At 49.7% G+C, this 26,103-nt stretch overlaps 3 protein-coding genes, 4 non-coding genes and 1 pseudogene across 7 annotated transcripts; 6 read left to right on the top strand and 2 right to left on the bottom strand.

Annotated features, from left to right (window-relative positions):
* Nucleotides 1-344: 344 nt before the first annotated feature.
* FYRD1 (FYRN and FYRC domains INO80 complex interactor 1) lies at nt 345-3,474 on the bottom strand. Its single transcript, XM_089507252.1, has 9 exons — nt 3,331-3,474; nt 3,113-3,183; nt 2,810-3,018; nt 2,573-2,712; nt 2,105-2,251; nt 1,610-1,707; nt 1,350-1,460; nt 980-1,122; nt 345-472 (listed from the first exon to the last, which is right to left on the bottom strand). Exons 1-9 carry the CDS (start codon nt 3,472-3,474, stop codon nt 345-347), a joined length of 1,191 nt encoding a protein of 396 aa, XP_089363378.1.
* A 2,485-nt stretch (nt 3,475-5,959) lies between these two features.
* Nucleotides 5,960-6,910, bottom strand: LOC149271633 (olfactory receptor 11L1-like). The gene has a single exon (XM_089507259.1). It carries the CDS (start codon nt 6,908-6,910, stop codon nt 5,960-5,962), a length of 951 nt encoding a protein of 316 aa, XP_089363385.1.
* A 3,455-nt stretch (nt 6,911-10,365) lies between these two features.
* Nucleotides 10,366-10,438, top strand: TRNAK-UUU (transfer RNA lysine (anticodon UUU)). The gene has a single exon. It is a non-coding gene; the product is annotated as a tRNA-Lys (tRNA).
* Nucleotides 10,439-11,989: 1,551 nt separating this feature from the next.
* LOC149271631 (small nucleolar RNA SNORA3/SNORA45 family) lies at nt 11,990-12,121 on the top strand. Its single transcript, XR_016279704.1, has one exon. It is a non-coding gene; the product is annotated as a small nucleolar RNA SNORA3/SNORA45 family (small nucleolar RNA).
* Nucleotides 12,122-12,209: 88 nt separating this feature from the next.
* On the top strand, nt 12,210-13,633 carry LOC149271628 (large ribosomal subunit protein uL15). Its single transcript, XM_089507258.1, has 4 exons — nt 12,210-12,268; nt 12,605-12,680; nt 12,789-12,963; nt 13,504-13,633. The coding sequence occupies exons 1-4, from the start codon at nt 12,214-12,216 to the stop codon at nt 13,630-13,632; spliced, it is 435 nt and encodes a 144-aa protein (XP_089363384.1). The 5' UTR covers nt 12,210-12,213; the 3' UTR covers nt 13,633.
* LOC149271630 (small nucleolar RNA SNORA3/SNORA45 family) lies at nt 12,323-12,454 on the top strand. Its single transcript, XR_016279705.1, has one exon. It is a non-coding gene; the product is annotated as a small nucleolar RNA SNORA3/SNORA45 family (small nucleolar RNA).
* LOC149271629 (small nucleolar RNA SNORA3/SNORA45 family) lies at nt 13,291-13,422 on the top strand. The gene has a single exon (XR_016279703.1). It is a non-coding gene; the product is annotated as a small nucleolar RNA SNORA3/SNORA45 family (small nucleolar RNA).
* A 1,600-nt stretch (nt 13,634-15,233) lies between the features above and the next one.
* On the top strand, nt 15,234-25,708 carry LOC149271627 (ubiquitin-associated and SH3 domain-containing protein B-like; annotated as a pseudogene).
* Nucleotides 25,709-26,103: the final 395 nt, after the last annotated feature.

Genomic DNA, 26,103 nt, shown 5'->3' with positions numbered 1-26,103 from the left:
GGGGGGGGGGTCAACCCCTCAGTTTAGTAAAACAGTTCTCAGGGTGAATTTTCTATTTTTGCTGCCGTTTCACAAGATTCCCAAAATAAACAAAAGCGTCGTCTCTCTCTGTATGGTTCTGTGAAATTCAGCAAAATTTACAATAAAAATAATAATCCAGGGCAGGTTCATTTTGGTCTATTTACGTTTAACCCTTTCCGCTCCAGAAACGGGAAAAAACGCAAAAATAAGCAATCCACAAAAATCGGGATCTTTCAAGCAGGTGCAAAAAGCCGCGTGACGGCAGAGAGAAAATAATTTATTTAAAGACATAAAAATACTCGATAAATAGAGCGGCGAAGGGGCTACTCCGAGGAGCAGGACGGGGACTTTGCGTGCAGCGCGGACGCCAGCTGCGCATGGGATAAGAACATTTCCGGATAGCTTGAGATGTAGTCGTGGGACGCGTGGATCTCAGGAAGATCTAGAACTTCTTAAAACAAAGAAACAGGATTAAGATTTTGGGGCGTAGTCCCTGCCGCGGCTCCTCTCCTGCAAATAACCAAAAGACCCTAAAACGAGTAGATTCCGTAAAACCCGCAGGAAACGGGAACTTGTTTTTCCGCATTATTTTGGATGCGGTTTTAGAGCCGGCGGGTGATCCGGCCCCTAAATATCACCCGCTGAGACTCGGAAAACTCTGACGCTATGGCGTAAATAGCGTTAAAGACCAGAAACCGAAATCCCAGCCAAGAAATTACAATATAAAAAAAATTCCATTACATTCTGACGCCCGAAACCCGCGAGCATTTCTGCAAAGTGATGTCACTAACCAGCTGCACCACTGTGATGTAATGACAGCCAGACAACCCCACAGAGGAGGTAGGGGGTATTTTATTGCTGGATAGGGGGGGTAATTTACGCGGCAGAAGCTCCCGTAGGTCGGTCTCTCAACCAACTCCCCCCCACCCCCCGTTATAAGGAAAACCACGCAAGTTACCGGATAACACAGAGTCGGTTTTCATTTCTTCAAAACTCTGTCTGTGAAAAGCCTCGAAGTTTACGGACGCGTCGTTTTCATGAAGTTCGTGGGGAAGGCGGCCGTCGCCCGGTCTGCAGACCTCAAATCTCACCCACTCGTAGCTAAAAAGAAAGAAAACCCTTCATTCTCACAAAGCATACGACACGGCAACACGTATGTCTTTCTAAACGTGTAAAGGAAAGAGAACGTTCACATCCAGGTCATCGCGGAGGACACACGGGGCAAGCGGGCTTCGGGACTCGAGAAGAAGCAGAGGAGATGCAGACGCTGAATGTCGGCCCAACGCACTTTTACGTATAAATCACACATAAGGGAAGAATGATCGCACCTTGAACATTTCCGGGCTCCGGGGCAGCTCTGTATTAAATTCTGAACGGTGGGGTGCGATAAACCAAAGAAATAAACCCCGGCGTCGTCAGGAACATGCAACGTACTCCCCCTGAAACGCAACAAACACGTGTTATCGTCTCCAACGGATCCAGAGCGTCCAGGCATTGCGCGGCCGGCGGTCAGCTACCGGCGAGTCCCACGATGGCAAACACCAGCGCGTTTGTGGCTAGCAGATCTGGCGCAGGCGGCTTTGCTTACCGCGCCGCAGCGATGGTTTTCAGGAGGAGGGAGTGACATTCATTCGCAGAGTCGGACACGATGGAATTCTGAGGATCGTCTTCTGGAACAATCTCAAACTGCAACCAAGAAAAAAAAAATGGATCAAATACCAGATTCCGGCTTTCTCTTCGTTAATCATCGGGAGAAGAAGACAAAAAAGTGTTTTATACCCAAACGCTCCCAAACCTTACCCCAGTAATAAAACATCAACAATGTCTGATCGGCGACGCTCCAAGAAGGAGATCGACCCGAGCTTTCAAATTATACAGACGCTATGAGAGCCCAATATATTCATACAAGGAGAGGGGGGGGACATGACAGCAACGTTCAAACACATAAAGGGTTAAATAAAACACAAGAAGAGAAATTAAATCAGAGAGCGGCCAGAGGGTCCGGTTTTCCTGCGGCTCGTATCTACCAAAGGTTCTACGTTCTCGAAGAAGTTCCCCGCGGGTCTTTATACTTGGAACACACCTGCGGTCCCGTGACGCCGTCTTTGATCTGACACGTGTAAAGACAGCGCTGCTCGGGGTGTCTCGCGCTGACGTACACTCTGGTGCTGCAGAAGCCGACGGGGTAAATGGCCGCTGTGCTGTGGAAGGCAGGCCGGTCCGAGACAATCTATGGCGAGAAGAGAGAAGTCGGCGTTACCGGCTGGGCCAGCGGGAGCCCCCCCGCCCCGAGGATCTGGCGACCGGCTGTCTTCCCACCGGAGACCAAAGTATAACAGAGGAACGCTCTACCCCGGGAGGGGGCGCCATTAAAATGAATTTGCGTGACATCCTCAGCCGCTGGAGGAAAGTCGGATAAAGTCAGATTACATTACATTTATTTATAAAGCGCCGGCTGATTCCGCAGCGCCGTTACATTCATTAAAACAATTTATAAACACAAACACATACAACAAAAAACATACAACACATACAACAACACATAGCTCACCTCCCCGAGGCTGTAAACGGTCAGATCTTCCAGGGCAATCGGGAAAACAGGCCTTCCACAGGAGTCCAGGGGAACGGGTCGGACCCCCCGCCGAGCTCCCCCTTCCGGAACCCTCTTCCTTTTAGAAGATTTCTTCAGAACTAGGAGCAGGAATCAGAACGCGTTACGAGAGAATCCCGGCAGCCGCGCACGCCGCCCGATCCACCAACCTACCCCGGGGCAAGCGCCGCCTCTAACCTTCCGACTTGTCTTTTTCTCTTTTGTCCTTCTTTAACTTTTTACCCAGAGCTTCGTCCACCACATTCGCCGAACCCCCGTCCGCAGCGGCCCCATTTACCCCCCCGCCGTCCGGCGCGGAGAAGCCAGCGGACAGACTGGAGTTATGAGACGCCGGCGGCTCTTCCTCCCCCAATGCCTGCAGCTGGAGGGTTCTTTTTAATAAAAACCTGAAACAGGGATAAAAACAACTATTTTCACTAAAAGGATGGTCCAACGAGACGGCCGCTGTTATCACACGTTGGATATTTACGCTCCGCTTACCTTCTTTCCTCTTTCGCCCGGAGGAATTTACTTTCGATGCGGGAGATTTCGTCACACAGAGCCGCATTTTCCTTATAAAACACAAAACAAAATTGTTAGGTAAAAAAAAAAAATATTCGGGTGCAAAGGAAGACGTTTATGGAAAATGGCGCCCGCCGCGCAGAATTTATTAAGAATGATCTGCGAACACCCGAGTGCTCCCGGCGCGTTTCACTCACAAACACCATGGCCTTGGCGACGCGCTTCAGGCGCAGACACTTCCGCCGGTACTTCTCGCTGTGGCTCCGCTTCACGCACTTTTTACTCCTGGGTTTGCCGTCTCGATAGGGAGAGCGAGGAGCGAAGGAGCCGAACCGATTCATCCTTCCTGCAAACAGAAAACGTCAGAGCGGCGGAGAAACCGAATGACCCAATCGGAGCCGAGAACAGAACCCGCGGCGGAAGATCCGCTTCTACCCATCGTACTGCGCCGTGGAATATGACGCCGCTATATCACACAATAAATAATAATAGGTCATTTCCGGGCCACTCGCTGCCGGGCGCACACAGGGTTACAATAAAGCGTCTCCCGGACCCCTGCATCAAGCAAAGCCTGTCGCATATCGGCTGCATAGGCTGCAGCGCAGCACACACAGTGACACTGTACAGCACTAACATACGCCGCAGTGCAGTACAATCATCCATAATGTATAACCTTCACTGGATGCAGGGGTAACACAGGCCTCACCCTGCTGCCGGGTACAGTTAGCCCGGGTATCACCTGCCCCTCCCCGGCCCTCCGCACCCCAACTCCTCCTCAGTGACCATTAAAACAGCTCTTCGGTGGCCGACTAACCTGGAGCGCTAAACCCCTAAAACGGATCCCGTCTGAGCGATAAACACCAGAGACTGCGTGGCTCGCAGTGTCGGGGGATGCCGGACTGACATTTTCTTGGAGTCAACCAATGCTTCATGGAGTATGTCTCTAGTGTTTGGAACTCTGCGCCGGCAGGAACAGTGACGCTCCTGTCGTTATCGCCCCGCGCATGCGCCGTGGTTAGAGAATAGGGCCTGTTATACAGAGGTAGCTGTGGATAGAGAGAGCGGTGGGGGGTATTATATAGATGGAGTGTTATACAGAGAGGGGTGGGGTATTATATAGATGGGGGAGTGTTATACAGAGAGAGCGGTGGGGGTATTATATAGATGGGTTTTATACAGAGAGAGCGGTGGGGGGTATTATATAGATGGGGGTTTATACAGAGAGCAGTGGGGGGGTATTATATAGATGGGGGAGTGTTATACAGAGAGAGCGGTGGGGGGGTATTATATAGATGGGGGGTTTATACAGAGAGCAGTGGAGGGGTATTATATAGATGGGGGTTTTATACAGAGAGCAGTGTGGGGGGTATTATATAAATGGAGTGTTATACAGAGAGCGGTGGGGGTATTATATAAATGGAGTGTTATACAGAGAGCGGTGGGGGGTATTATATAGATGGAGTGTTATACAGAGAGAGTGGTGGAGGGGTATTATATAGATGGGGGTTTTATACAGAGAGCAGTGTGGGGGGGTATTATATAGATAGAGTGTTATACAGAGAGTGGTGTGGGTATTATATAGATGGGGGAGTGTTATACAGAGAGAGCGGTGGGGGTATTATATAGATGGGGTTTTATACAGAGAGAGCGGTGGGGGGTATTATATAGATGGGGGTTTATACAGAGAGCAGTGGGGGGGTATTATATAGATGGGGGAGTGTTATACAGAGAGAGCGGTGGGGGGGCATTATATAGATGGGGGTTTTATACAGAGAGCAGTGTGGGGGGTATTATATAAATGGAGTGTTATACAGAGAGCGGTGGGGGGTATTATATAGATGGAGTGTTATACAGAGAGCGGTGGGGGGTATTATATAGATGGGGGAGTGTTATACAGAGAGAGCGGTAGGGGTATTATATAGATGGGGGTTTTATATAGATGGGGGAGTGTTATACAGAGAGAGCGTTGGGGTATTATATAGATGGGGGTTTATACAGAGAGCAGTGTGGGGGGGTATTATATAGATGGAGTGTTATACAGCAAGCGGTGGGGGGTATTATATAGATGGGGGAGTGTTATACAGAGAGAGCGTTGGGGTATTATATAGATGGGGGGTTTATACAGAGAGCGGTGGGGGTATTATATAGATGGAGTGTTATACAGAGAGCGGTGGGGGTATTATATAGATGGAGTGTTATACAGAGAGCGGTGGGTTTATTATCCTGCCCTTAGTAAGCGCTCACCCGCTAGTGCCCCGCAGTAACACAGACCGGTATTACGCTTCTATACTATGGAGGGAATAATAATATCCGTCCAGCGACAGCGTGTAAGTGGAGCGCGCCGGGGACAGCGGGGGAAACTCAGCGATTCCTGTTACTGTCTGGAGAAAAATCTTTAAAACACCAGAAATGTCATTATTATTATTTTACAGACTAAAAAACTAAACATCAGTCCGATGGCAATATCTGTTTTTATTGTAATTTATTATAAATTGTTGGATTCCGGTACATTTTAGTTCACCATCGAGCCGCAGTTGGTCACGGTATTATGTGCATCAGACGGGGGCAGAAGTGAGTCCGAGGGGAGTCATCGGTGGAATCTCCGGATACTGGATCTTATTGGATCGTATTGTATTTTATTGGATATTATTGGATCGTATTGTATTTTATTGGATTGGATTGTATTTTATTGGATATTATTGGATCGTATTGTATTTTATTGGCTATTATTGGATCGTATTGTATTTTATTGGATTGGATTGTATTTTATTGGATATTATTGGATCTTATTGTATTTTATTGGATCGTATTGTATCCGAAATTCCATCAAACTCTGGCTTGTCCGTGCGCGGTGTGGATGGTTTTGAGCAGAGCTCTCCTGATCTCTCGATTCCTCGCGCTGTATATCATGGGGTTGAAGAACGGAGTGGCCAGCGTATACAGCAGCGACATATACTTATACATGTTAAAGGAGCTGATATCGGAAGGAACGACGTACAGAGCGATCAGCGTCCCGTAATACAGACAGACCGCGGCCAGGTGAGAGCTGCAGGTGGAAAAGGCTTTGCGTCTCCCGGAGGACGAAGATATTAGGAATATCACCTGGAAAATGCACAGATAGGTGGTGATTATAAATGCAAAGGGCAAAAGAGCGAAACACGAGGACAGGATGAATACTTCTGTCCGTACGATGAACGTGTCGGAGCACGAAAGCCTCAGGAGCGGGGAAACATCGCAAAAGAAGTGATCGATCAGTCTGGAGCCGCAAAACTCCAAACGACTGACGAGGCCGACTACAACCAGAGCGACAGCGGAGCCCACAAACCACGGCCCGGCGGCCAGGTGACGGCACAGTTTGTGGTCCATGACGGCGTTATACCGTAGCGGCTGGGAAATCGCCAGAAGTCGGTCGTATGACATCACGGCCAGCAGAAGACACTCTATGGTCATGGAGCAGCCGATGCACTGGAGCTGCGTGAGACACGCTGCAAGCGATATCGCGCCTCCTTCATTCAGGATAAGGAACAGCATGTTTGGCACGATGCTCGATGTGAGGAAGATGTCTGCCGAGGACAGGTGACCGAGGAAGAAATACATGGGAGAGCGAAGAGCGCGAGAGAAATTCACCAGCGCGATGATCAGAAAGTTCCCCATAATTGTGGCGCTGTACAAAAGAAAGAGCGTGGCGAAGAGAGGAGCCCGGAACCTCGGCAGCTGGAACCCCAGGAGGAAAAACTCAGCCGACGTCTGATTCTGTGTCCGCGTTAATAGAAACATTCTTCCCGACCCAGAACGAAGAGATCGGCTGTAAAAAGTGATATAATTACAAAAAACCCTTCATGGCCGCATGAAACCGAAAGAGATCACGCGCCGGCGCCTTCCTGGGTCCGCGTGACATCGCATCCGGCTCTGGCGCTTCTTCTTACATATGGCGGTCCTTCGATGTGGCAAATAATTTGGACGTTACTATGTTACTAACCTGGGGGAAAATCTATGACCAGAGAGTATATAATATATAATATGAGGGATATAACGGGATTAGTTATACGGGCCGGAGAGTATATAATACATATAATATGAGGAATATACAGGGATATAACGGGTTATAAGGACGGATTAGTTATACGGCCGGAGAGTGTATAATATATAATATGAGGAATATACAGGATATAACGGGATTAGTTATACGGGCCGGAAAGTATATAATACATATAATATGTGGAATAAACAGGGATATAACGGGTTATAAGGACGGATTAGTTATACGGCCGGAGAGTATATAATATGTGGAATATACAGGGATATAACGGGTTATAAGGACGGGATTAGTTATACGACCGGAGAGTATATAATATGAGGAATATACAGGATATAACGGGATTAGTTATACGGGCCGGAGAGTATATAATATGAGGAATATACAGGGATATAACGGGTTATAAGGACGGATTAGTTATACGGCCGGAGAGTATATAATATATAATATGAGGAATATACAGGATATAACGGGTTATAAGGATGGTATGAGTTATATGACCGGAGAGTATATAATATGAGGAATATACAGGGATATAACGGGTTATAAAGACGGGATTAGTTATACGGCTGGTGAGTATATAATATGAGGAATATACAGGGATATAACAGGTTATAAGGACAGGATTCGTTATACGGCCGGAGATTATATAATATGAGGAATATACAGAGATATAACGGGTTATAAGGGCGGGATTCGTTATACGGCCGGAGATTATATAATATGAGGAATATACAGCGATATAACGGGCTATAAGGACGGGATTAGTTAAACGGCCGGAGAGTATATAATATATAATATGAGGAATATACAGGATATAACGGGTTATAAGGACGGGATTAGTTATACAGCCGGAGAGTATATAATATGAGGAATATACAGGGATATAACAGGTTATAAGGACGGGATTAGTTATACGGCCGGAGAGTATATAATATATAATATTATTATTATTATTATTATCCTTTATTTATATAGCGCCAACAGTTTACGCAGCGCTTAATACAATACATAAATTCAAGGGATATGACAAGACAAGAATTGACAGACTAAGACAAACTGATACATTTGGTGGAGAGAGCCCTGCTCGCAAGTTTACAATCTAGAGGAGGAATCTACAGGATATAACGGGTTATAAGGACGGGATTAGTTATACGGCCGGAGAGTATATAATATATAATATGAGGAATATACAGGGATATAACGGGTTATAAGGACGGGATTAGTTATACGGCCGGAGAGTATATAATATATAATATGAGGAATATACAGGGATATAACGGGTTATAAGGACGGGATTAGTTATATGGGCCCGGAGAGTGTATATAATATGAGGAATATACAGGGATATAACGGGTTATAAAGACGGGATTAGTTATACGGCCGGAGAGAATATAACATATAATATGAAGAATATACAGGATATAACGGGTTATAAGGACGGGATTAGTTATACGGCCGGAGAGAATATAATATATAATATGAGGAATATACAGGGATATAACGGGTTATAAGGACGGGATTAGTTATATGGGCCCGGAGAGTGTATATAATATGAGGAATATACAGGTATATAATGAGTTGTATGGACAGGATTAGTTAGAGCTGTGCGAACGATAAGCTTTAAATAAAGACAAATCCCGTATACAATTTGAGTGCAGTAAGTTTTAACCAGGAAACTTATAGTTTAAAGGACAAAAATACCAAATCATCTCTAACCTTTGGGGTATCGAATAGATCTGGTCATCAAGTGGTTAATTTCCTTTTATTCTATAATTACATGTAAATAAAACATAATTTTCAACGGCAAACGCTTTTAGTAAGATGCGCGTTTACCTCCCCGCTCAGGATGAAGGTGCTTTTCTGTGTTACAATGTAACAGCCAGTAATCTAACTATATATATATATGATTGGGGGACTAAATATTAACCAACATCATAATTACATCATAATTACACCACTTTTATCGTTCTTATTCTGTTTCATTTTACTAAATAACAGAAGTGATTTCTGATGCTGCATTTAAAAAACAGGAAATTGGTAAAACTTCCCCCGCGTCGCTGAGTGCTTTATACGCGGTTACCGCTTAAATATACTTTGCTGATTTACAAAGAAACGGGATATTTAAGGCATTTTTGTGAACCAGGAAATATTTACAATAAATGAACCAACCCCCGCATTATTAATGTACGTGGAATAAAAAGGGGTTTACACTGCTGCGCATGCACTGGGGGTGCGGGGTTCAAACCGTAAATATTTATATACATATTTTTAGATATAATATTTGTAATGAATTAGGTCAATAAAAGCAATATGTTATTTGGTAGTGAATACATACAGTTTATTAATCTGTTCGATTAATGACTTATTGTTGTCATTTACGTTCTAATAAAATGTAATCATTTACTGTAAATTTCTTTGGCAAAAGTCTCCCCCCCCAGCAAAGACCGTTAGCGGTAAAATCCCGGTTTAGTATCCCGTGCCCTAATAGGACCTACCGTAGCAGAAGGAGCTGGTGGAGGGTAGGGAGCGGTTTGGAGGGAGCACTATTTGTTCTCCAATATATAGAGAGGGAGGAAGAAGATGGGACCCTCCAGGCACCCGAAATAAACACTCGGATTACTCTGGGCGCTAATTAATGATCCCACTGCAGGGGAATAGGGCGACTAATAAGCAGCTGCCATTCATAACCCCAAATGGTTTTATTAGTCGTGCAAAACATGGAATAAAAGAGACAACAAGTTTAATAAGAGACACAATTATAGAAATAAACAGTTAAACACAATCATTGTGAAGATGATAATAATATTGATAGTAATAATATTCCTGTAGACGGGAATACAATGTAGCAGCCCTTGGATCCGACTTTAATATCACGTTAATAGAATTGATTCGGGGCAAAAGGTTCCTTTTTTTCCGTGAATTTATCAGATAAAACCGCATGTTAATGTTTGTACCCGAATTTTAAAAAAATGTGAATTTACAAAAAGTTAATATAAATGCGGACTCCTCCTCCATGGACATATTTGGCTATACCTGCCCTGAGTCCTCCTCCTCCATGGACATATTTGGCTATACCTGCCCTGATTCCTGTCATATTTGGCTATACCTGCCCCGCCCCCTCCTCGCATGGAGGTTATTGGCTATGCCATCCCACCCCCTCCTCCAGGACTCTTCTCTCTGCACTGATATGGGAGCCCGGATAGCTCAGTCGGTAGAGCATCAGACTTTTAATCTGAGGGTCCAGGGTTCAAGTCCCTGTTCGGGCGCTCATGTTTTTTTCTTAAAACTCAGCTGGAAGGGACTCTCTTTGCACGGCAGACGAACCCAAAACCCCAACATCCGCCTCTCATTTCCGAAATACAATACAGAGATTTAACATATTTCTGCACCGAGTTGGATGTAAATGCATGGAAAAGTCTTCCAGTAGAAGTGGTAGAGATGAATCCAGTAAGCCTATCCAGGACAGGTTAATTGTAAATGTTCCATCAAGAATTGTCTCAATTTCTCCTACATCCAGATTGTTTTGAGATGCACTACTTTTAGGTCCTGTGTGTACTGCGCTCTGGAGTATGATGGTGCTTTATGAATCAGTACATGGGCACAGATTATTATTTGAGCCCCGTGAGGCGCGGCGGTTAATTCTGTGAAGGGTATTTGTTTGTGGAAGGAATTCCCGTCTGTTTACGGCGTTCGGGTCGTGGTTCGGATCTTGCCGCCATTCCTAAGTGCATCATAGATCGCGATAACAGAGACAGCGGCGATCCGATGGAACTCAGGGCATTAATGCGCCATCTTTTATCATCGCGTTTCCCGGCCTGGCGGACGGGGAGCTCAGCAGCCTCCCTGTTAGCCCCGGTTCGCTTCCGTGAAAAATGACCCAAACAGCGCCCAAATATAACACATTTGAAACAATTGCACCAAACCAGATCTAACTGACCTAAATTATGCTTAAAATGTTGTTGTAAGTTATGCTTACAATTTTACACATTTTTGTCTCAAAAATTATCGTGCTAGAAATCCCTGAGGCACCCTAGCCGTGGAGAAAAAACTGCAATGAGAGACTAAAAGAAATTCGCAATTCTTCCTCACTTTGCTGTTTTGGGGCAGGAATTGGGAAATACTATCGCTTTCTGCGTTTTGCCCTCTCACAGTGTGCCTCAGAGGAAGAAACCAAGATTATGGCGGCCGCTACTCCAGGCGACATATTCTAAATTATTCCCTAAAGTCTCTGGCGTATAGCACTCTAATAGGCTGCCTCCGGTTGCGCGAGCGGAAGTGAGATCAGAGAGGCCGCGGTAAGGTCTCGCGAGGGCCGTCGAGATCTCTCTCTTTCTGCTGCAGCCGCCGACATGGTAGGAAGCAGGAGGAACGCGTGCGACTGGGCCCCTGAAAATGGTGGCTTCTGAGGGGCCACAAGGCCCCTGCGGTTGGTTAGGTTTCCTCGGCAGGCGGGCAGAGGGTGATCCGGGACGCTTAGTCCCGGCAAGAGAGGGAGAGAAAGGGGGTATTGGGGACACGTGTGACCGGGGCGGGATGAGGCCTCCGGGGTGGGTGACGTATGTACTCGGTGCTGTACTTAAAATGGGCTCTGTGCAGCAGCTTTTTATATTAAAGTCTGTGTTCTCGCCCCGTTGCCCGTGGCTTCTGCGCGGAGTAGTTCGCGGCCGGTGACCTGCAGACGTCCCTCTGATAAGGGTTTAAGCCCTGAAAGCTGTTATGTAGTAGTTGTCGCTGTTTGGGGCCGGCAGTCTGCGATGGTTTGTGGCGTTTCCCGCAGGGGTTTCCGCGTTAATCCGCGTCGGTTGCTGGCGGTAAATCCCGAGGCCAGAGTCACATCCTGGCGCGGCCGGTCGCCTCGGTGTGCTAGGGCTCTCGCAGAGCAAACTCTGACCTGTATTTACTGGTTGGGTTTTGCCGTAGCTCAATCAGTCACCGGGTCAGTGACAGGTCTCCACGGTCTCCCCTACATTTGCCAGTTTTTTTTTTTTAACCCATTCTGCTCTTGACTCTGCCATTTGTTTTCTTTTGACAGCCTTCCCGCATGAGAAAGACCCGGAAGCTGCGTGGCCACGTCAGCCATGGCCATGGCCGCATCGGTGAGAGCCGCCATCGCGCTCCGCGTGTTTAATATGTAGTAAGATGCAGCGAATCCCGAGACTAGAGTCACGTCCTGGCGCTGCCGGTCGCTTGGTTGTGCTAGAGTCCTCGGAGAGAAAGTGCGGAGCTTTATATACCGGCTGATTCTCCATGTAGCTCAGCCGGTCACCGGCTCCGTGACACCGGCCAATCACTGGCCCCGTGACGCCAGCTCTGACACACCGGCCAATCACTGGCTCCATGACACTGGCTCTGACACGCCGGCCAATCACCCACTGTTGGTGACTTTGGTGAAAATGTCATTTCTCTGGCCTAATGTGTTGGTCTCTCGATAGGTAAACACAGGAAGCACCCTGGTGGACGCGGTAACGCCGGTGGCATGCATCACCACAGAATCAACTTCGATAAATAGTGAGTATTGTTGGGGGCCGTCCGCGGGGGCTGTCTACCTGTGAATGTTTGGAGTTGCTGGGGGCTGGATCTCCTGCCGGGTGACTGAATATCATGTTTTCTTTACAGCCACCCTGGTTACTTTGGGAAAGTCGGTATGAGACGTTACCATCTCAAGAAGAATCAGCTTTTCTGCCCAACTATCAACCTGGACAAGCTGTGGACCCTCGTTAGCGAGCAGACAAGGCTGAATCACGCCAAGAACCCCGCGGGACCGGCCCCCGTCATTGATGCCGTTCATGCTGTGAGTTGTATGTTTAGGAAACGTGTTCGGTAAATCGTCTCAGCGAGGAGCGGAGACCCCGACATCTCCACGTCCTCCAGCTGTGGATTCTGCCTCCTATCTTCTCCGAATAAGCTGGTTGGAGTCCATGGTGCAGTATGTGGGGATGGATGGGGCAGAGTGTGGCAGGAGGCGGCCCTCGGGGGTAAATCCTGACATAAGAGGGAAGCGGGGTTAGCGTGACTGTGGGTAAAGGCCAGAGCGTTCACTGGGTGATGTGGGACGTTATACTTGGTGCCCGGACAGCAGGATGATTTAGTGCCTCGGAATTATCCGGAAGGAACTGAACCCGAGACTAGAGTCACATCCTGGCCCCTCCGATGGCCTTGGTGTGCTAGAGTCCTCGGAGAGCCAACACTGATCTCTATTCACTGGTTGCTTGTTCTTGTCGCTCAACCAGTCACCAGTTCAGTAACATTGTGTTCCGGTAACGTGGAAGGTTCCGGATGGACAAGGCCCTGGGGCGCACCGCTCTTACCGCCCGTTTTCTTCCCTCTGCAGGGTTACTACAAGGTGCTCGGAAAGGGTAAACTCCCCAAGCAGCCGCTCATCGTGAAGGCCAAGTTCTTCAGCCGGAGAGCCGAGGAGAAAATCAAGGGTGTTGGTGGCGCTTGTGTTCTGGTCGCTTAAATATTCCGACTGCGATTAAACGTTTCTTCTTTACGCTCTGTGGTGTCGTTACTGAGCGCGGAGCGGCGTTCCGGTGATAATAGGATTAAGCTTTATTTTTAACCCTTAATGAGTAAGCAAACAAACTAAAAGTAGGGTTTGCACAGTCGTTTTCTTAATCATTTGCATTGCAAAAAAAACTTTGGGTGAGCACTTCCTGTTTGTGATGACATCACAGGTGGTGAGAGGCTGCAGGAAGTGCCTGGCTGTATGGAAGCTGCCCCCTTAATGGCCGTTGTACAGATTGTAGTTTTCATGTGAAGCGAGGCTTTCTTAATAGTTAAAATCTTTTCATGTAACTCTAAAGCGTGGTGTGTGCAGAGCGTTTCATGTGGTCTGTACAGCGCCGGCTCCCGGTTATACGCAGCAGAGCTCATCCCGGTAGTATACCATAGGAGCCCCCCCCCCCCCGTGGATGAGCCACTCTTGGTGCCCCAGGTGAGACGCCCGGCAGGATTTAGGTATTTTGGGGGGTTGGGCGACATTTCCCCACGTGTTGTGAGGTCTTCGGGGTTGGCATGAAGAAGTTGTGTAAAAAGTGACTTCCGGTGGATGGCTTAAATTGGATTGCGGCACAAATTCTTGGAACCCAGAGCATTAACTGAGTGCAATCGCCATGGAAACTGATGCACCGTTAATGCAGATTGTGGTATAAGATGCCCCGGTATCGGTCGTTCTGTAGAAAGACGCCCACGGCGTGAAACCTTTGGAAAGTGCGAGCCGCGAAACCAAGAAGTGGAAATAACAGCCGAGAGTCACCGGTCACCTGTGCAAAAGCAGAAGAGAGAAGCCTCTCAGCGCCGGACAGGGAAGTGGCTGAGGCTTCTGTTTAAGGAACAAGATTTTCCAGCTGCGCCGCCGGATTGCGGTGTGATTTGTGCTAAAGCATACAGGAAGTGTTGCTGTACAGCGCTGCGGTATATGATGGTGCTACGCGAATAAAAACATTCATTTAGGTGAGAAAAAGACGCAAATTTATCAGGTCCGGAAACTTTAATATAAATCTGCAGTTTGGGAAATCCCTGGACTTTGATCTATTATTGGGACTGGGCTGTTGGGATTGGGGGTTCTGTCTGCTATTGAGCTGTGTTATTTCAGGAGGCTGGAAGGCGGATCGGTTGTTGTGTCGGTGACGCGGTCACCGGTGCGGAATGAATGACGGTTTCCTGCGCGGTGTTTTAATCGAACGTCTGATAAACATGAATGGAGTTTCTGGGCCGCCCGGTGCGATGCCGGTCAGTCGCCGCGAGGGGGCAGTAAAGAGGACAATGACTGTAACAATGTATCCGCTGCCTCGTTACTGACAGCGGAGGGGCGGAGTCTCGCGGCGCATCCCGAGCCACTCGAACACGTCCTAAAAAGCGACAAATACCTGCAGGGGTGAGACGGGGCCAGCCGGGTATCAGGGGCTCTGCCCGGGGCACGGCGGGTGAGAGGGATCGGGATCAGTGACTTCCTATCAGCCGGTTGCAGAGTCTCTGCCGCAGGAAGCCGCCCCCCCCCCTCCGTCCGGGAGTCACATGGCCGAGTGCCCGGGGTGACGCTTTAACCCTTTCCGTGCTATGGCTGCGAAGGAAGATCTATACAGCAAAATCATCCCGAGGCGGAACCGGCAGCACCGCGCAGGAACCGTCAAACATGGATCCTCCCTGGAGATCCTGCTGTCCATGGGATTCCCCAAAGCTCGGGCGTGAGTGGCGGCTTTCCTTATCTATTTACGGGAGTGCCGGGGGGAGTTACGGTACCGTTAAGTCGTACGGGGGGGGGGGGTCGGAGACCCGCAGCGCTCTCCCCATATAATAGCATTTACGGGGCGGTGGGCATATCTTCCAGAAGCTGTCCGGTAACGGGTTTCTTACGCTGCCGTTGTCTTTGCTGCCCTCGCCCCACCTTCATTCAAGTTCATATAACTGCACCAGCCTGGGGCAATTTTTACCCCCCCCATCACTTTGTGAATTACCCCCCTGTCATGTACCGGTAAGACCCAGTTTGCGGCCGGCACGTTTTTGGGGCAGATCCTCAAACCCAGACCCACCCCCGATGTTGGCCCTCGGGCCGGCGTTTGTTGCCGGTTCTGATTGATATTTAAGCGGTGCCATCAGGGGCCGGGTTCTGTTACGCCCCGAGAGGCGGCTGTCGTATGAAGCCCCCCGTAGCGGCAACTGAAAGAGTTCCCGGGAATGAAATAAAAGTTTAGAAAGCTTTCATTATATTCTGTCCGCGAGGGCCGGTGGCTTTTTTAAATTATTTAACCCCTTGTGGCGGTGAGGATGTTGCATGTATTGATGTAGCGCCAGCACACGCTGTAGCGCTGTTACCATAACATTAACGTTCCCAGGATACAATCTGACGGCGAGATTGACACCTGTCAGGACGGCCCCGCTCCCAGGAGCTGACGATCTATTAGGAGAGGAAGGAGGGGGGCTGCATGGGCTGAGGGTGATGTGATTGTAGCGAGGGGTATGTTGAGAATTCGGCGGCCGGAGGTCTGGAAGGTGGCGAGGGCAGATGTCGTCTTCAGGGTGCTGGCTGAGGGTATTGGGAGGGTAGATTGTAAGCTCCTCTGGACAGGTGGGGTAGAGAATAGGAGCAGCGGAGAGAGAGAGAAGCAAGTGGAGGGCAGTTAGGAGGGTATTTGGCGAGGTATAGAGGGCGCAGGGCTGTTGAGGGCTGGAGTGACCCCAGAGCGGGTTTTTATGTTGGACGGGACCCTCGGCTCGTTCCGGTTCCCCTTTTACCCGGTGAGAAATGGCGGCCGGCGCGTTTTAACCCCGGATTGGTTGCTTCGCGGGTCGCCGGGGTATGTGGGCGATATAACGGCCCCGGCGGTCGCGAGACGTTTATTGGGATGAGGCCAGGAAAGCGTCTCGTGCGTCGGGGTAAGAAACGCCCTCCTTTCAGCATTAGAGGCGAGAAACGGGTATTTGCCCCGGCGGGGTATCTGCGCCCGGACCTGGCCTCATTCTTTTGATTGGGGAGATGAGGCGACCCGAGGCTCTCGCTCAATTACCTGCCATTATCTGGGGTAAATAAGGAATAATTAACCCACAACCTGCAGGTAGAACGGCCCCATTCGGGCCCCCGTCTAGTCAGTCGTTGGTCTCGTCTTAGATTCAGGAGCCGTATGTCTATCCCATGCATGTTTAATACCCTCACTGTATTACCCTCTACCACTTCTGCTGGGAGGCTGCTCCACTTATCTACTTCCTTCCATCTCAGCCTCTGACTCTCTAGTGTTAGATTTCGGTCTCTTGTAACTCGGGGTGACGCTGATTCTCGGATTCTGGGAGTCGGATGTTAAGTGGCTGTGTTTTTTTTTTGTTTTGTTTTTTTAATCAAAGTTCACGTGTAAAAAAGGACAAAGTGGTCATTGAGGCCGAGCTCTCTCTCGGCTCACCAATCGGAGATCTGTCCCGGCGGCGGAGCGGAGAGCGACGCAGATCCGCGGCACAAAAGGCTCCTATTCACAAGATAATCAAAATGTTGAAACAGAAGCGTTCCTTCCCGACGTCGCCGGTGGCCGCGAAACGCGTCGGACGAGCAGAATATTTCCAATATATTTATAGTGCGGCCGGGAGACGGGGGGTAAAAGGTTAATATAGAACGGGTTTCCGGCTCCTGCGCCCGGCCGTGCATCTGGGGACCCCCCCCCCGTTACCCTCTCCTGTGTGGTTACCCTGGGGGGCAGATTCTCTGTGTGTTTGCCCGTTTAATGTGTCTCTGTGGGGGACCGAGGGTCTCGCTAATCCCAGAATGTGATTAGAAGCCCCCCCATACCCCCGTGCCGGTGACACTTTGTAACGATTCCCCGGCAACAAAACGACAGATTTCACAATATTTTCTACGGAATTCGTCCAAAGCGCTGGTGACAGCGAGCGGGGCTTCAACCGCTTAACGGCACGCGCCTGGTCTGTGTAACACGCGTGTTACACGACCCCCGGACTCCGCGCGCTGCGAACGGCAGGAGCCCCGGGGCTTTAATAATACGTGAAAACACTTTAGAAACAATTAACCCATTGAGTGCCTCGCGCTCGCAAAATGATTGAAATTCTACAGAAAACGGTAAATAATCCGGGAAATAATAATATAATCTACATTTCTATATCGCCGTCGTAGTCCGCAGCGCTGCATCGCATTAAACCTGCGCCTTCCTGATGCGAACGTCTGGGTTTATCCCAAAAATTTTCTATAAAATATATCAAATTTTTTCCGGATTTTATAAATCGAGGCCACGTCGGTCTCCTGGTGACCCATTTCTGTATTTTTAGCCGTTATTTGTCATCTCAGTGGAATATTTTTAGATCATTTGGTGACGCGAAAAAGATTCTTACAGAAATGGAACAAAAAGTGGTGGAAATGACAGCGGAAACCGAGCCGCGAGGGGGGGGGTCGCTGCGAGGGGGGATGGGAGTTGCTTGGGGGGGGTCGCCACTGGTTTCCAAACTAAAAACAATTAAAATAAAATAATTCCGCAATGAGCTCTTTGGCTCCGTTCAGAGATCATGTGCGGGGGGGGGGGTCATTGATAGTTACACCGTTGTACTGCGCTATGGATTATGATGGCGCTACATAAAACAATAATAAATAATATTTAGATATAATGTGAGCAGTTTTAGTTTACTGAGAGGGTAGCAGATAAGTGGAACAGCTTCCCAACAGAAGTGGTACAGGCACCCCCCGCCATGACATCACACAGCAGAGCCGTTCTCTAGAACATGCGCAGTGCAGACACTCGAATACCGGAGCCGACTCTGTCCTGACCCCCCCCTGCTGGGATCGTATATAAAACTTTTTGCCCCCCCCCCCCCCCAGTATGTTATGGTTGATCTCCCTGCTTGAATGCAGGTGACTCCATTAAATGTGTCTTTAAATAGTGACAAGTCAAGGTTTCCATGACAACGGTTATTAGAGCCGTTCACGATGGGCTATTAAAGGGTTAATATTCCAGGCAATTCTTTTGGGTAATTGGGACAAACCGAGGGGCAGAAACGGGGGGCGTCGCTGGGTGTTTGTTATTAAATGAGTGACGGGGCCCTTACTGTTCCCTGTCGGGGGCGGGTGAGTTTAACGCGGTTCTCTGTTTCTCCCTTTCAGGCAGAAAGCGTTGGCGTCGACGGGAGGGCGGAGCGTCCAGGCGGCCTGTGATTGGTAGGTTCCCGCGCGGTCTGCGTGGGCGGAGCCGCGGTTCCGGAGGGCGGGGTTCTTATATCTGCTCTTCCGTTGCAGGCTCTTCTCTCACCTGGACGACCCGTTTCTGGATGACCCCTTGCCCCGCGAGTACGTCCTCTACTTACGGCCCACGGGGCCGCTGGCGCAGAAACTCAACGACTTCTGGCAGCAATCGAAGCAGACGTGCGGAAAAAACAAAGCGCACAACATCTTCCCGCACATCACCCTCTGCCAGTTCTTTGTGGTGCGTCCGGCTGAGGGTGATACCTGCACCAGCGACCGGGGGGGGGCATCAGGGCTTTAAGAAAACAACAAACGGCAGTTTACACTGTGATGGCATCGCCTGGGGGGGGCACCTTCTCTTAGCCCGCCCAGGGGGGGGTCACCTTCTCTTAGCTGCCCCGGACCCTGGGGCGTCAGTCGGTTTCTGCCCCCCTGGCTCCTAAAGTGTTAATGTTATTATATATGATGGAAGATTAACTCTTTGTTGGCCGCTCTGCCCGCAGTGTGAAGACGGTAAGGCCGACGCTCTCTGCGAAGCTCTGCAGACGACGGTTTCGAGCTGGAAATCCAAGGTTCCCGGCCCCGCTGCCCCTGGAGCTCTACATCTCCTCCAACTTCATCGGCCTCTTCGTGTCGGACGACTGCGCCGACGTCCTGAAGATATTCGCCGCCGACTTCGCTCGGGAAGCTTTGGAGAAAGCGGGGTGAGAAAACGTACAGCGCTGCGGAGTACGACAGCGATATATAAATAATAATAACACATTGTACAGCGCTGCGGAGTATGACGGCGATATATAAATAATAATAATGACACATTGTACAGCGCTGCGGAGTATGACGGCGATATATAAATAATAACACACATTGTACAGCGCTGCGGAGTATGACGGCGATATATAAATAATAATAACACACATTGTACAGCGCTGCGGAGTATGACAGCGATATATAAATAATAACACACATTGTACAGCGCCGCGGAGTATGACGGCGATATATAAATAATAATAATGACACATTGTACAGCGCTGCGGAGTATGACGGCGATATATAAATAATAACAACACACATTGTACAGCGCTGCGGAGTATGATAGCGATATATAAATAATAACACACATTGTACAGCGCTGCGGAGTATGACGGCGATATATAAATAATAATAACACATTGTACAGCGCTGCGGAGTATGACGGCGATATATAAATAATAACAACACACATTGTACAGCGCTGCGGAGTATGACGGCGATATATAAATAATAACACACGTACAGCGCTGCGGACTATGACGGCGATATATAAATAACAATAACACATTGTACAGCGCCGCGGAGTATGACGGAGATATAAATAGCACGTTGTACCAGGGCCGGCCCAACAATTAAAGCGGAGGAGCGAGAGGGGCGCCGAGTGGTTTTCGCTTACCAAGTTGCCCGCTCGGCGCCCCCCTCTCTCCTCTGCGAGCCTCTAGCTCGGTCTCGGTGCCGGTTTGTAACGGTGAGCGCAGGAAGATGATGTCCATTTCGGGCGCTCAGCCGGCACCGAGACCGAACGGGGACACTCGCCGCAGGACTGCTGAAAGGGAAAGTATAAGGGGGGGGGTAGATAAGAGGGAGAGGAAGGGTAGATAATGGGGGGCAGCATTTTAAACTTGTCTTGGGCCGGCCCTGCGTTGTACAGCGCTGCAGATTTCACTGATTATATGAACTGAAAGGCTTCCTCTCCCTGCAGCTCCTTGGTTTAGTAGATAAAGCCCTATTATTTCCAAGCATTGGCCTTGTTATTGTGCCATCTTTTCAGTTGATACAGAGCCGGACGGGATCCGCCGCCCCGCGGCTGACTCTGCCGGACTCCGGATCTCACTGGTTTAGCTGCTAATCTTCTCCCCGAGCACCTTGCAGCTCGGCCAATAGAAAGCGAGTGTGGATGATGTCATGACTTCCTGTCCGTTATGATTCCATTTCCCTTCAGGAAGTTTTACTCAACAATAACGACCCCAGAAACATCTCTGGCGGCCGGGCGATGGGGCGATACTGACGCTCACCGCCTAAAAATACCCATTTTATTCTATTTCAGAGGATTCTTAAGATTTCATTTTTAAAAACAGAAAGTAACAGAAATGACTAATTTTAAATGTCCCTTTTCCCTTTAAAAAAACAACAAAAAAACAATCATTTTCGTGTATATCTGGCCATAAAAGGGTTAAGGTTTTGGCCGGTTATCGGTTTTTGTTATGAAAATATCCGATTTATTTTTTTTTTTTTATTTGTTTCCATAACGAATCGGAGCTGAAAATGTTACAATCTTCACTATTTCTTTATAACAACAAAAAAACAAAAAAACAAAAACTTTGTTGTTAGTTCCTGTGTCCAGGGTGGGGAGATGGGGGGGGGGGGGCTGGAGAAGAAGGCGGGGGTATGGTTGGGTGTAGAAGCCGGCCCCCGAGGGGATTGGAGAAGACGCCGGAGGGGTATATGGCAGGGGGGGAGGGGTTTGTTGGGTCTAGATGCCGACCTCCAGAGGGGAGGTTGGTTGATTGTAGACGCCGGCCCCCGGGGGGATTGGAGAAGACGCCGGGGGAGGTATATGGCGGGGGGGGGGGGTTTGGTTGGGTGTAGACGCCGGGGGCCGCGGGGCTCCTGACGCCGTGTCTCTTTCCCCAGAGGTCCGCGTGGAGCCGCACCGGAAGCAGCTGCACGTCACGCTGGGCGTATCACTTCCAGGCCGCTCACCTCCCCGCGCTGGAGAAGCTCGCCCACGGCATCGACGTCACGCTGGGCTGCGATTGGGTGGCCGCCATATTCTCCCGAGACATCCGATTCGCCAATCACGAGGTAGCGTTACGCGTATAAACCCGACTGGCCGGCCGCCCCCAATCCCACTGAAGCATCCCTCCCAACTGTCTCGCTTTGTGCAGGACAGTCCCGCCAGGCTCTGCCTCTTCTTTATGAGGACAAAGGTAGAGCTCGGCGGGATTCGCGGTCCTGATTTAATTCGGGGACCCCGGGAATGCGTGCTGCGCATGGACAGTAGCTCTGCCGGTTCGAGTGACAATCTGCCCCAGGGAGGGTAGGAGTTGGGACGCTGGCTCCCGAGGGGATTGGAGAAGACGCTGGCTGCCGGGGGTAGACGCTAGGGGGTTGGTTAGGTGTAGACGCTGCCCCCCGGGGGGGACGAGGCGTTATGTGCCAATCCATGGGGGGGGGGTTATGATGGCGGCGGGTTCTGGCACCCGGCTCCCCGCTACGTTTGGGGTTAACCGGCGGTAACAGGTGACGTTTTATACGCCGGTTACCGTGGAAACGTGTGATTATTCCCCGTTCTCGCTCTCTCAGACGCTCCAGGTCTTGTACCCGTATTTGCCGCAGAACGACGACGAGCTGGAGCTGCTCCCCGGCGACTTCATCTTCACGTCTCCGGGCGGAACAGAGTAACTCGAGCGAGGGCTGGACCTTCGGCACGTCGCTTGGCACCGGGCTGCTCCGGGCTGCTGCCCGAGAACTACGTCTCCAAGGCCGACGATGTGCGGGACCTGGGTGTTCCACGGGTGAGTCGGACGCGAGCCGGAGCCTGGAGCTTTCCGGGTTAATTCTCCTCCCGCGGACCCCGAAACGCCAAGCGCCCCCCTGAAGCCCTCTGATTTCTCTGCAGATCGTATTCCCTCCTGAATTCCTCGTCTGCCATCTGCGTCGGGGACGGCGGCTTGGAGAGAAGATCGCACGACGAGAACGTCCTTGGAGACGCGGCGTCCCTCACCATCATCTGTCAGCCCATGCAGGTCGGCGGTTCCGGAAACATAGAAAGCTAGAACCTGTCGGCCCCCATCCGGCCCCTTCTAGTCACCCGTTTCTCCTGCTTAATCAGTTGGTCTCGTCTTAGATTCAGGAGCCGTATGGCTATCCCATGCATGTTTAATACCCTCACTGTATTACCCTCTACCACTTCTGCCGGGAGGCTGTTGCATTTATTTATTACCCCCTGAGTGAACCATTTCCCTTTTGTTATGATGCCTGTATTGTTCCATGGGGACTGATTTCTCGATGTCTTGTTGGCCGCAGCCGCTGAGACTGAACGCCGCGTCGGGCCCCGGGAAGCGCTGCCTGTTTGTCTGCCGTCACGGGGAGCGGATGGACGTGGTGTTCGGGAAATACTGGCTGTCCAGTGCTTCGACGCAAAAGGTGCCGCTAATTCAGACAGGGGGGGTATCTGCGTGCTGTTGGGGGGGGTGTTTATTACTGCCGGGGGGTATTACTGCCGGGGTTAAAGTAACGCGCGGTTCTCGTTCACAGGCCACTACGTGCGGAGAAATTTAAACATGTTGCCCAGTTTGCCCCCGAGGAGCGGAGGTTACAGAGAATACGAGAAGGACGCCCCAATCACGGTGCTCGGGTGCAAACAAGCGAAGCTGGTTGGTAAGTCTAAACCCCCCCCCAGGGTCATAGAACTGCCCCCCTCAGACCCCAGCCTGTGTCAGACAATAACTGCCCCCCCAGCATGTGAGTGAGCCGGGGGGGGGGGGGGGGAGCTGTGATATTCTGAAACCCGGCTGCAGGGGGTTAATGCTCCGGTTGTATGATCGCACAGTTTACACGCGTGACGCTTACTGCTGTGTTTTGTGATTCCAGGACAGGCTCTGTTAGAAAGTAACACCGTCGTGGACTTCATCTACTGCTCGCCGTCACTGCGCTGCGTCCAGACCGCGCACAACGTCCTGAAAGGTAACCGCCGCCCCGGGGCCTCTAATAATATTAGTTATAATAATAATAGCGATAATAATCATAATAATCATTTAATAATAATAATATCGATAATAATAATAATCATAATAGCGATAATCATAATCATTTAATAATAGTAATAATTATAGCAATAATAATAATAGTTATAATCATTTAATAATATTAACAGCGATAATTATAACTGTAATAGTGATAATCATAACTAATTATAAAAGTGACAATAATCACAACAATCACAATTTTATGATTATTAACAGTAAAAAGAAAAGTAACAACGTAATGCCAATAATATAACGATAATGACTATAATTCGAATAATAATAATAATTATAATAACTGTAATCATAGTAACGATAATAATGATGACACGATAACTATCGTAATAACGCTGATGATCTAAATAATAATAATTAGCAGAATTCCAGACAAATTGTTAGAAGAAAGCTTATGTGATCGTAAATATTATTCCTGACAAAGACATAAGAAAGCAGGGAATGTCTAGTCAATGATATATGGACGAGTTTCCGCCAACACGTCTACTCTAAGTTGTTCTATATATATATGTGCAAAGGGTCAAGTCTAGGCCATTCTTAATTATGCAGCTTAAAGAGGTGTAACTTGCTTGAAAAGTAACCAATCATAATAATGCATGCTATTAGAAGTAGATAAGATGCTATATAAACCATGTAATTCAAACATGTAATCAGACAACGCTTCGACTTTTGTGTGTTGTGTGCCTTGTCTCGATTATGCGCATGATCTAATTAAAGGAAAACTCTTTCTGAGGAGAATTCGACCATTATTTCAACCAACACAAATAAAGCGAATCTTTTAGGTCTAAAACAAGAGAATAAAGGTAAAATCCGGGTGGAGCCGGGATTATTTGAGTGGACGAAGTGGGTTTCCGGCAGCTCGCTGCCCCGCCTGGATCCCCCCGACAGAGCTGGCGGCGGCCAATCTAAGCGTCGATACGAACATACAGGTAAAAGATGGCGTCCGACCTCCGGCAACCTGCGCTGCTCCCGTCCCCCATGTGCCCCCCCCCCCCCCGGGTATCTGCGAGATCCCAAATCCCCCCGTTGTGTTTCTGCCCTCAGACCTCACCTCCCCGCCAGCAAGCTGCTGCCCTCCGAGACGTACGAGGCGTACATCAGCCGAAGCTTCCACGTCACCAAGGAAATCCTCAGTGAATGTAACGGGAAAGGTGGGTCCCGCCTCCCGCGTGTGCTTTGCGTGTCCTTTGCGTGTCCGGCACGCGCTCTGGTGTTGGTGGGGCTTTTACTACAGATCCGTGCAGGCGAAGCCGGGGTTTTTTTTTTTGTCTCCTAACGGAACCTGCGGAGGGGAACTCGGAGATGGTGATTTTTTTTTGTTTGTTTTTCCCCCTTTTTCCTTGTTTGCAGGAAATAACGTTTTGATCGTGGCTCACGCGTCCTCGTTGGAGGCCTGTACCCGCCAGCTCCAGGGCCTCACCCCGCAGAACGCCAAGGACTTCGTGCAGGTCGTCAGAAAGGTCAGAAGGGTCGGGGGGCCGCTACGTAACCCCCCCCCCAGCTGGGATCATATAGAAGTTTGCCCCCCAGCATGTTATGGGTGATGTCCCTGGTTTCCATGACGACCGGTATTAAAGCCATTTGGCGACTCTTTATGATTCACTGTTAAAGGGTTAATATTAAAGGGGGCTGCTTGTAGATCCCCCCCCCCCCCCCGCTTTATTGCCCAAATAGCAACCTTCAAACTGGACGTCACCCCTTTGGTTTTGTACGGCCCCTGGTTTACCCCATCAGGGGGTAAATGAATCTGATAATCCGGGTAACCAGGCGGGCCTCGCGTCTGAGATTTCGCCAGGATTTGGGGTTTTCCATTCCGTTTGGTTGCTATGGTGATGGCACATATTTAATGCACATCCCGCGGAGTGTTAGCTCTGCAGCCGTCGGCCCCTTTGGCCCCCGGGTGTTTTCGCTGTAACCGGCCGCGTCTCTTCCAGATCCCGTACCTGGGCTTTTGCTGTTGTGAAGAACTCAGTAATTGCGGAATTTGGCAGCTGACGGACCCCCCGATCCTTCCTCTAACGCACGGGCCCACGGGGGGCTTTAACTGGAGAGAGACGTTACTTCAGGAATGAAAGGGGCCACAGGGGCCCAAAGAGTCTGAAAGCCTGACGTCCGGAGGCAAGCGAAGCGCGCCGGCCGAGCGCCGCCTAAACCTTCTGCTTCTGAGTTTACAGAAAAGCTTTTATTATTTGCGGCTGAAACGGCGCTAATCCCCCCCCCCCCCGTAACGGGGGCCGCATCGCGCTTCCCATCCACCGCCATCTCCTTACGCTCCGCTAAAACCCCGGCCGCACGACGCGTGCGGCGATAACGCTACGATCCCATTGGCTGCCGCGCACCAGCCGCTGGAAACGTCGCACCGGGCGGCAAACCGGGGCCCTCGGGGTCTGCGGGGGAGGAACCCCTCGTCTAAGCGGCAGAACTGCAGAGACCCCGTCGGGCCAAAAGGTGAATAAAATGCCCCAGA

This window comes from Sceloporus occidentalis, unplaced genomic scaffold (assembly GCF_023333645.1).
Source record: "Sceloporus occidentalis isolate IW3139 unplaced genomic scaffold, rSceOcc1.0.p SCAF_481, whole genome shotgun sequence".
NCBI lineage: Eukaryota > Metazoa > Chordata > Lepidosauria > Squamata > Phrynosomatidae > Sceloporus > Sceloporus occidentalis.
Note: the sequence above shows the minus strand (reverse complement) of the source record. Positions and strands in the feature narration are given on the sequence as shown.

Coding starts and splice junctions, on each gene's coding strand:
- FYRD1 (XM_089507252.1), bottom strand. CDS start 3,474: ATGAATCGGTTCGGCTCCTTCGCTCCTCGCTCTCCCTATCGAGACGGC. Junction 3,019..3,112: donor CGGGCGAAAGAGGAAAGAAG/GTAAGCGGAGCG, acceptor TCCCTGTTTCAG/GTTTTTATTAAAAAGAACCC. Junction 1,461..1,609: donor AAAACCATCGCTGCGGCGCG/GTAAGCAAAGCC, acceptor GTTGCGTTTCAG/GGGGAGTACGTTGCATGTTC.
- LOC149271633 (XM_089507259.1), bottom strand. CDS start 6,910: ATGTTTCTATTAACGCGGACACAGAATCAGACGTCGGCTGAGTTTTTC.
- LOC149271628 (XM_089507258.1), top strand. CDS start 12,214: ATGAGAAAGACCCGGAAGCTGCGTGGCCACGTCAGCCATGGCCATGGC. Junction 12,269..12,604: donor CCATGGCCATGGCCGCATCG/GTGAGAGCCGCC, acceptor GTCTCTCGATAG/GTAAACACAGGAAGCACCCT. Junction 12,681..12,788: donor AGAATCAACTTCGATAAATA/GTGAGTATTGTT, acceptor TTTTCTTTACAG/CCACCCTGGTTACTTTGGGA.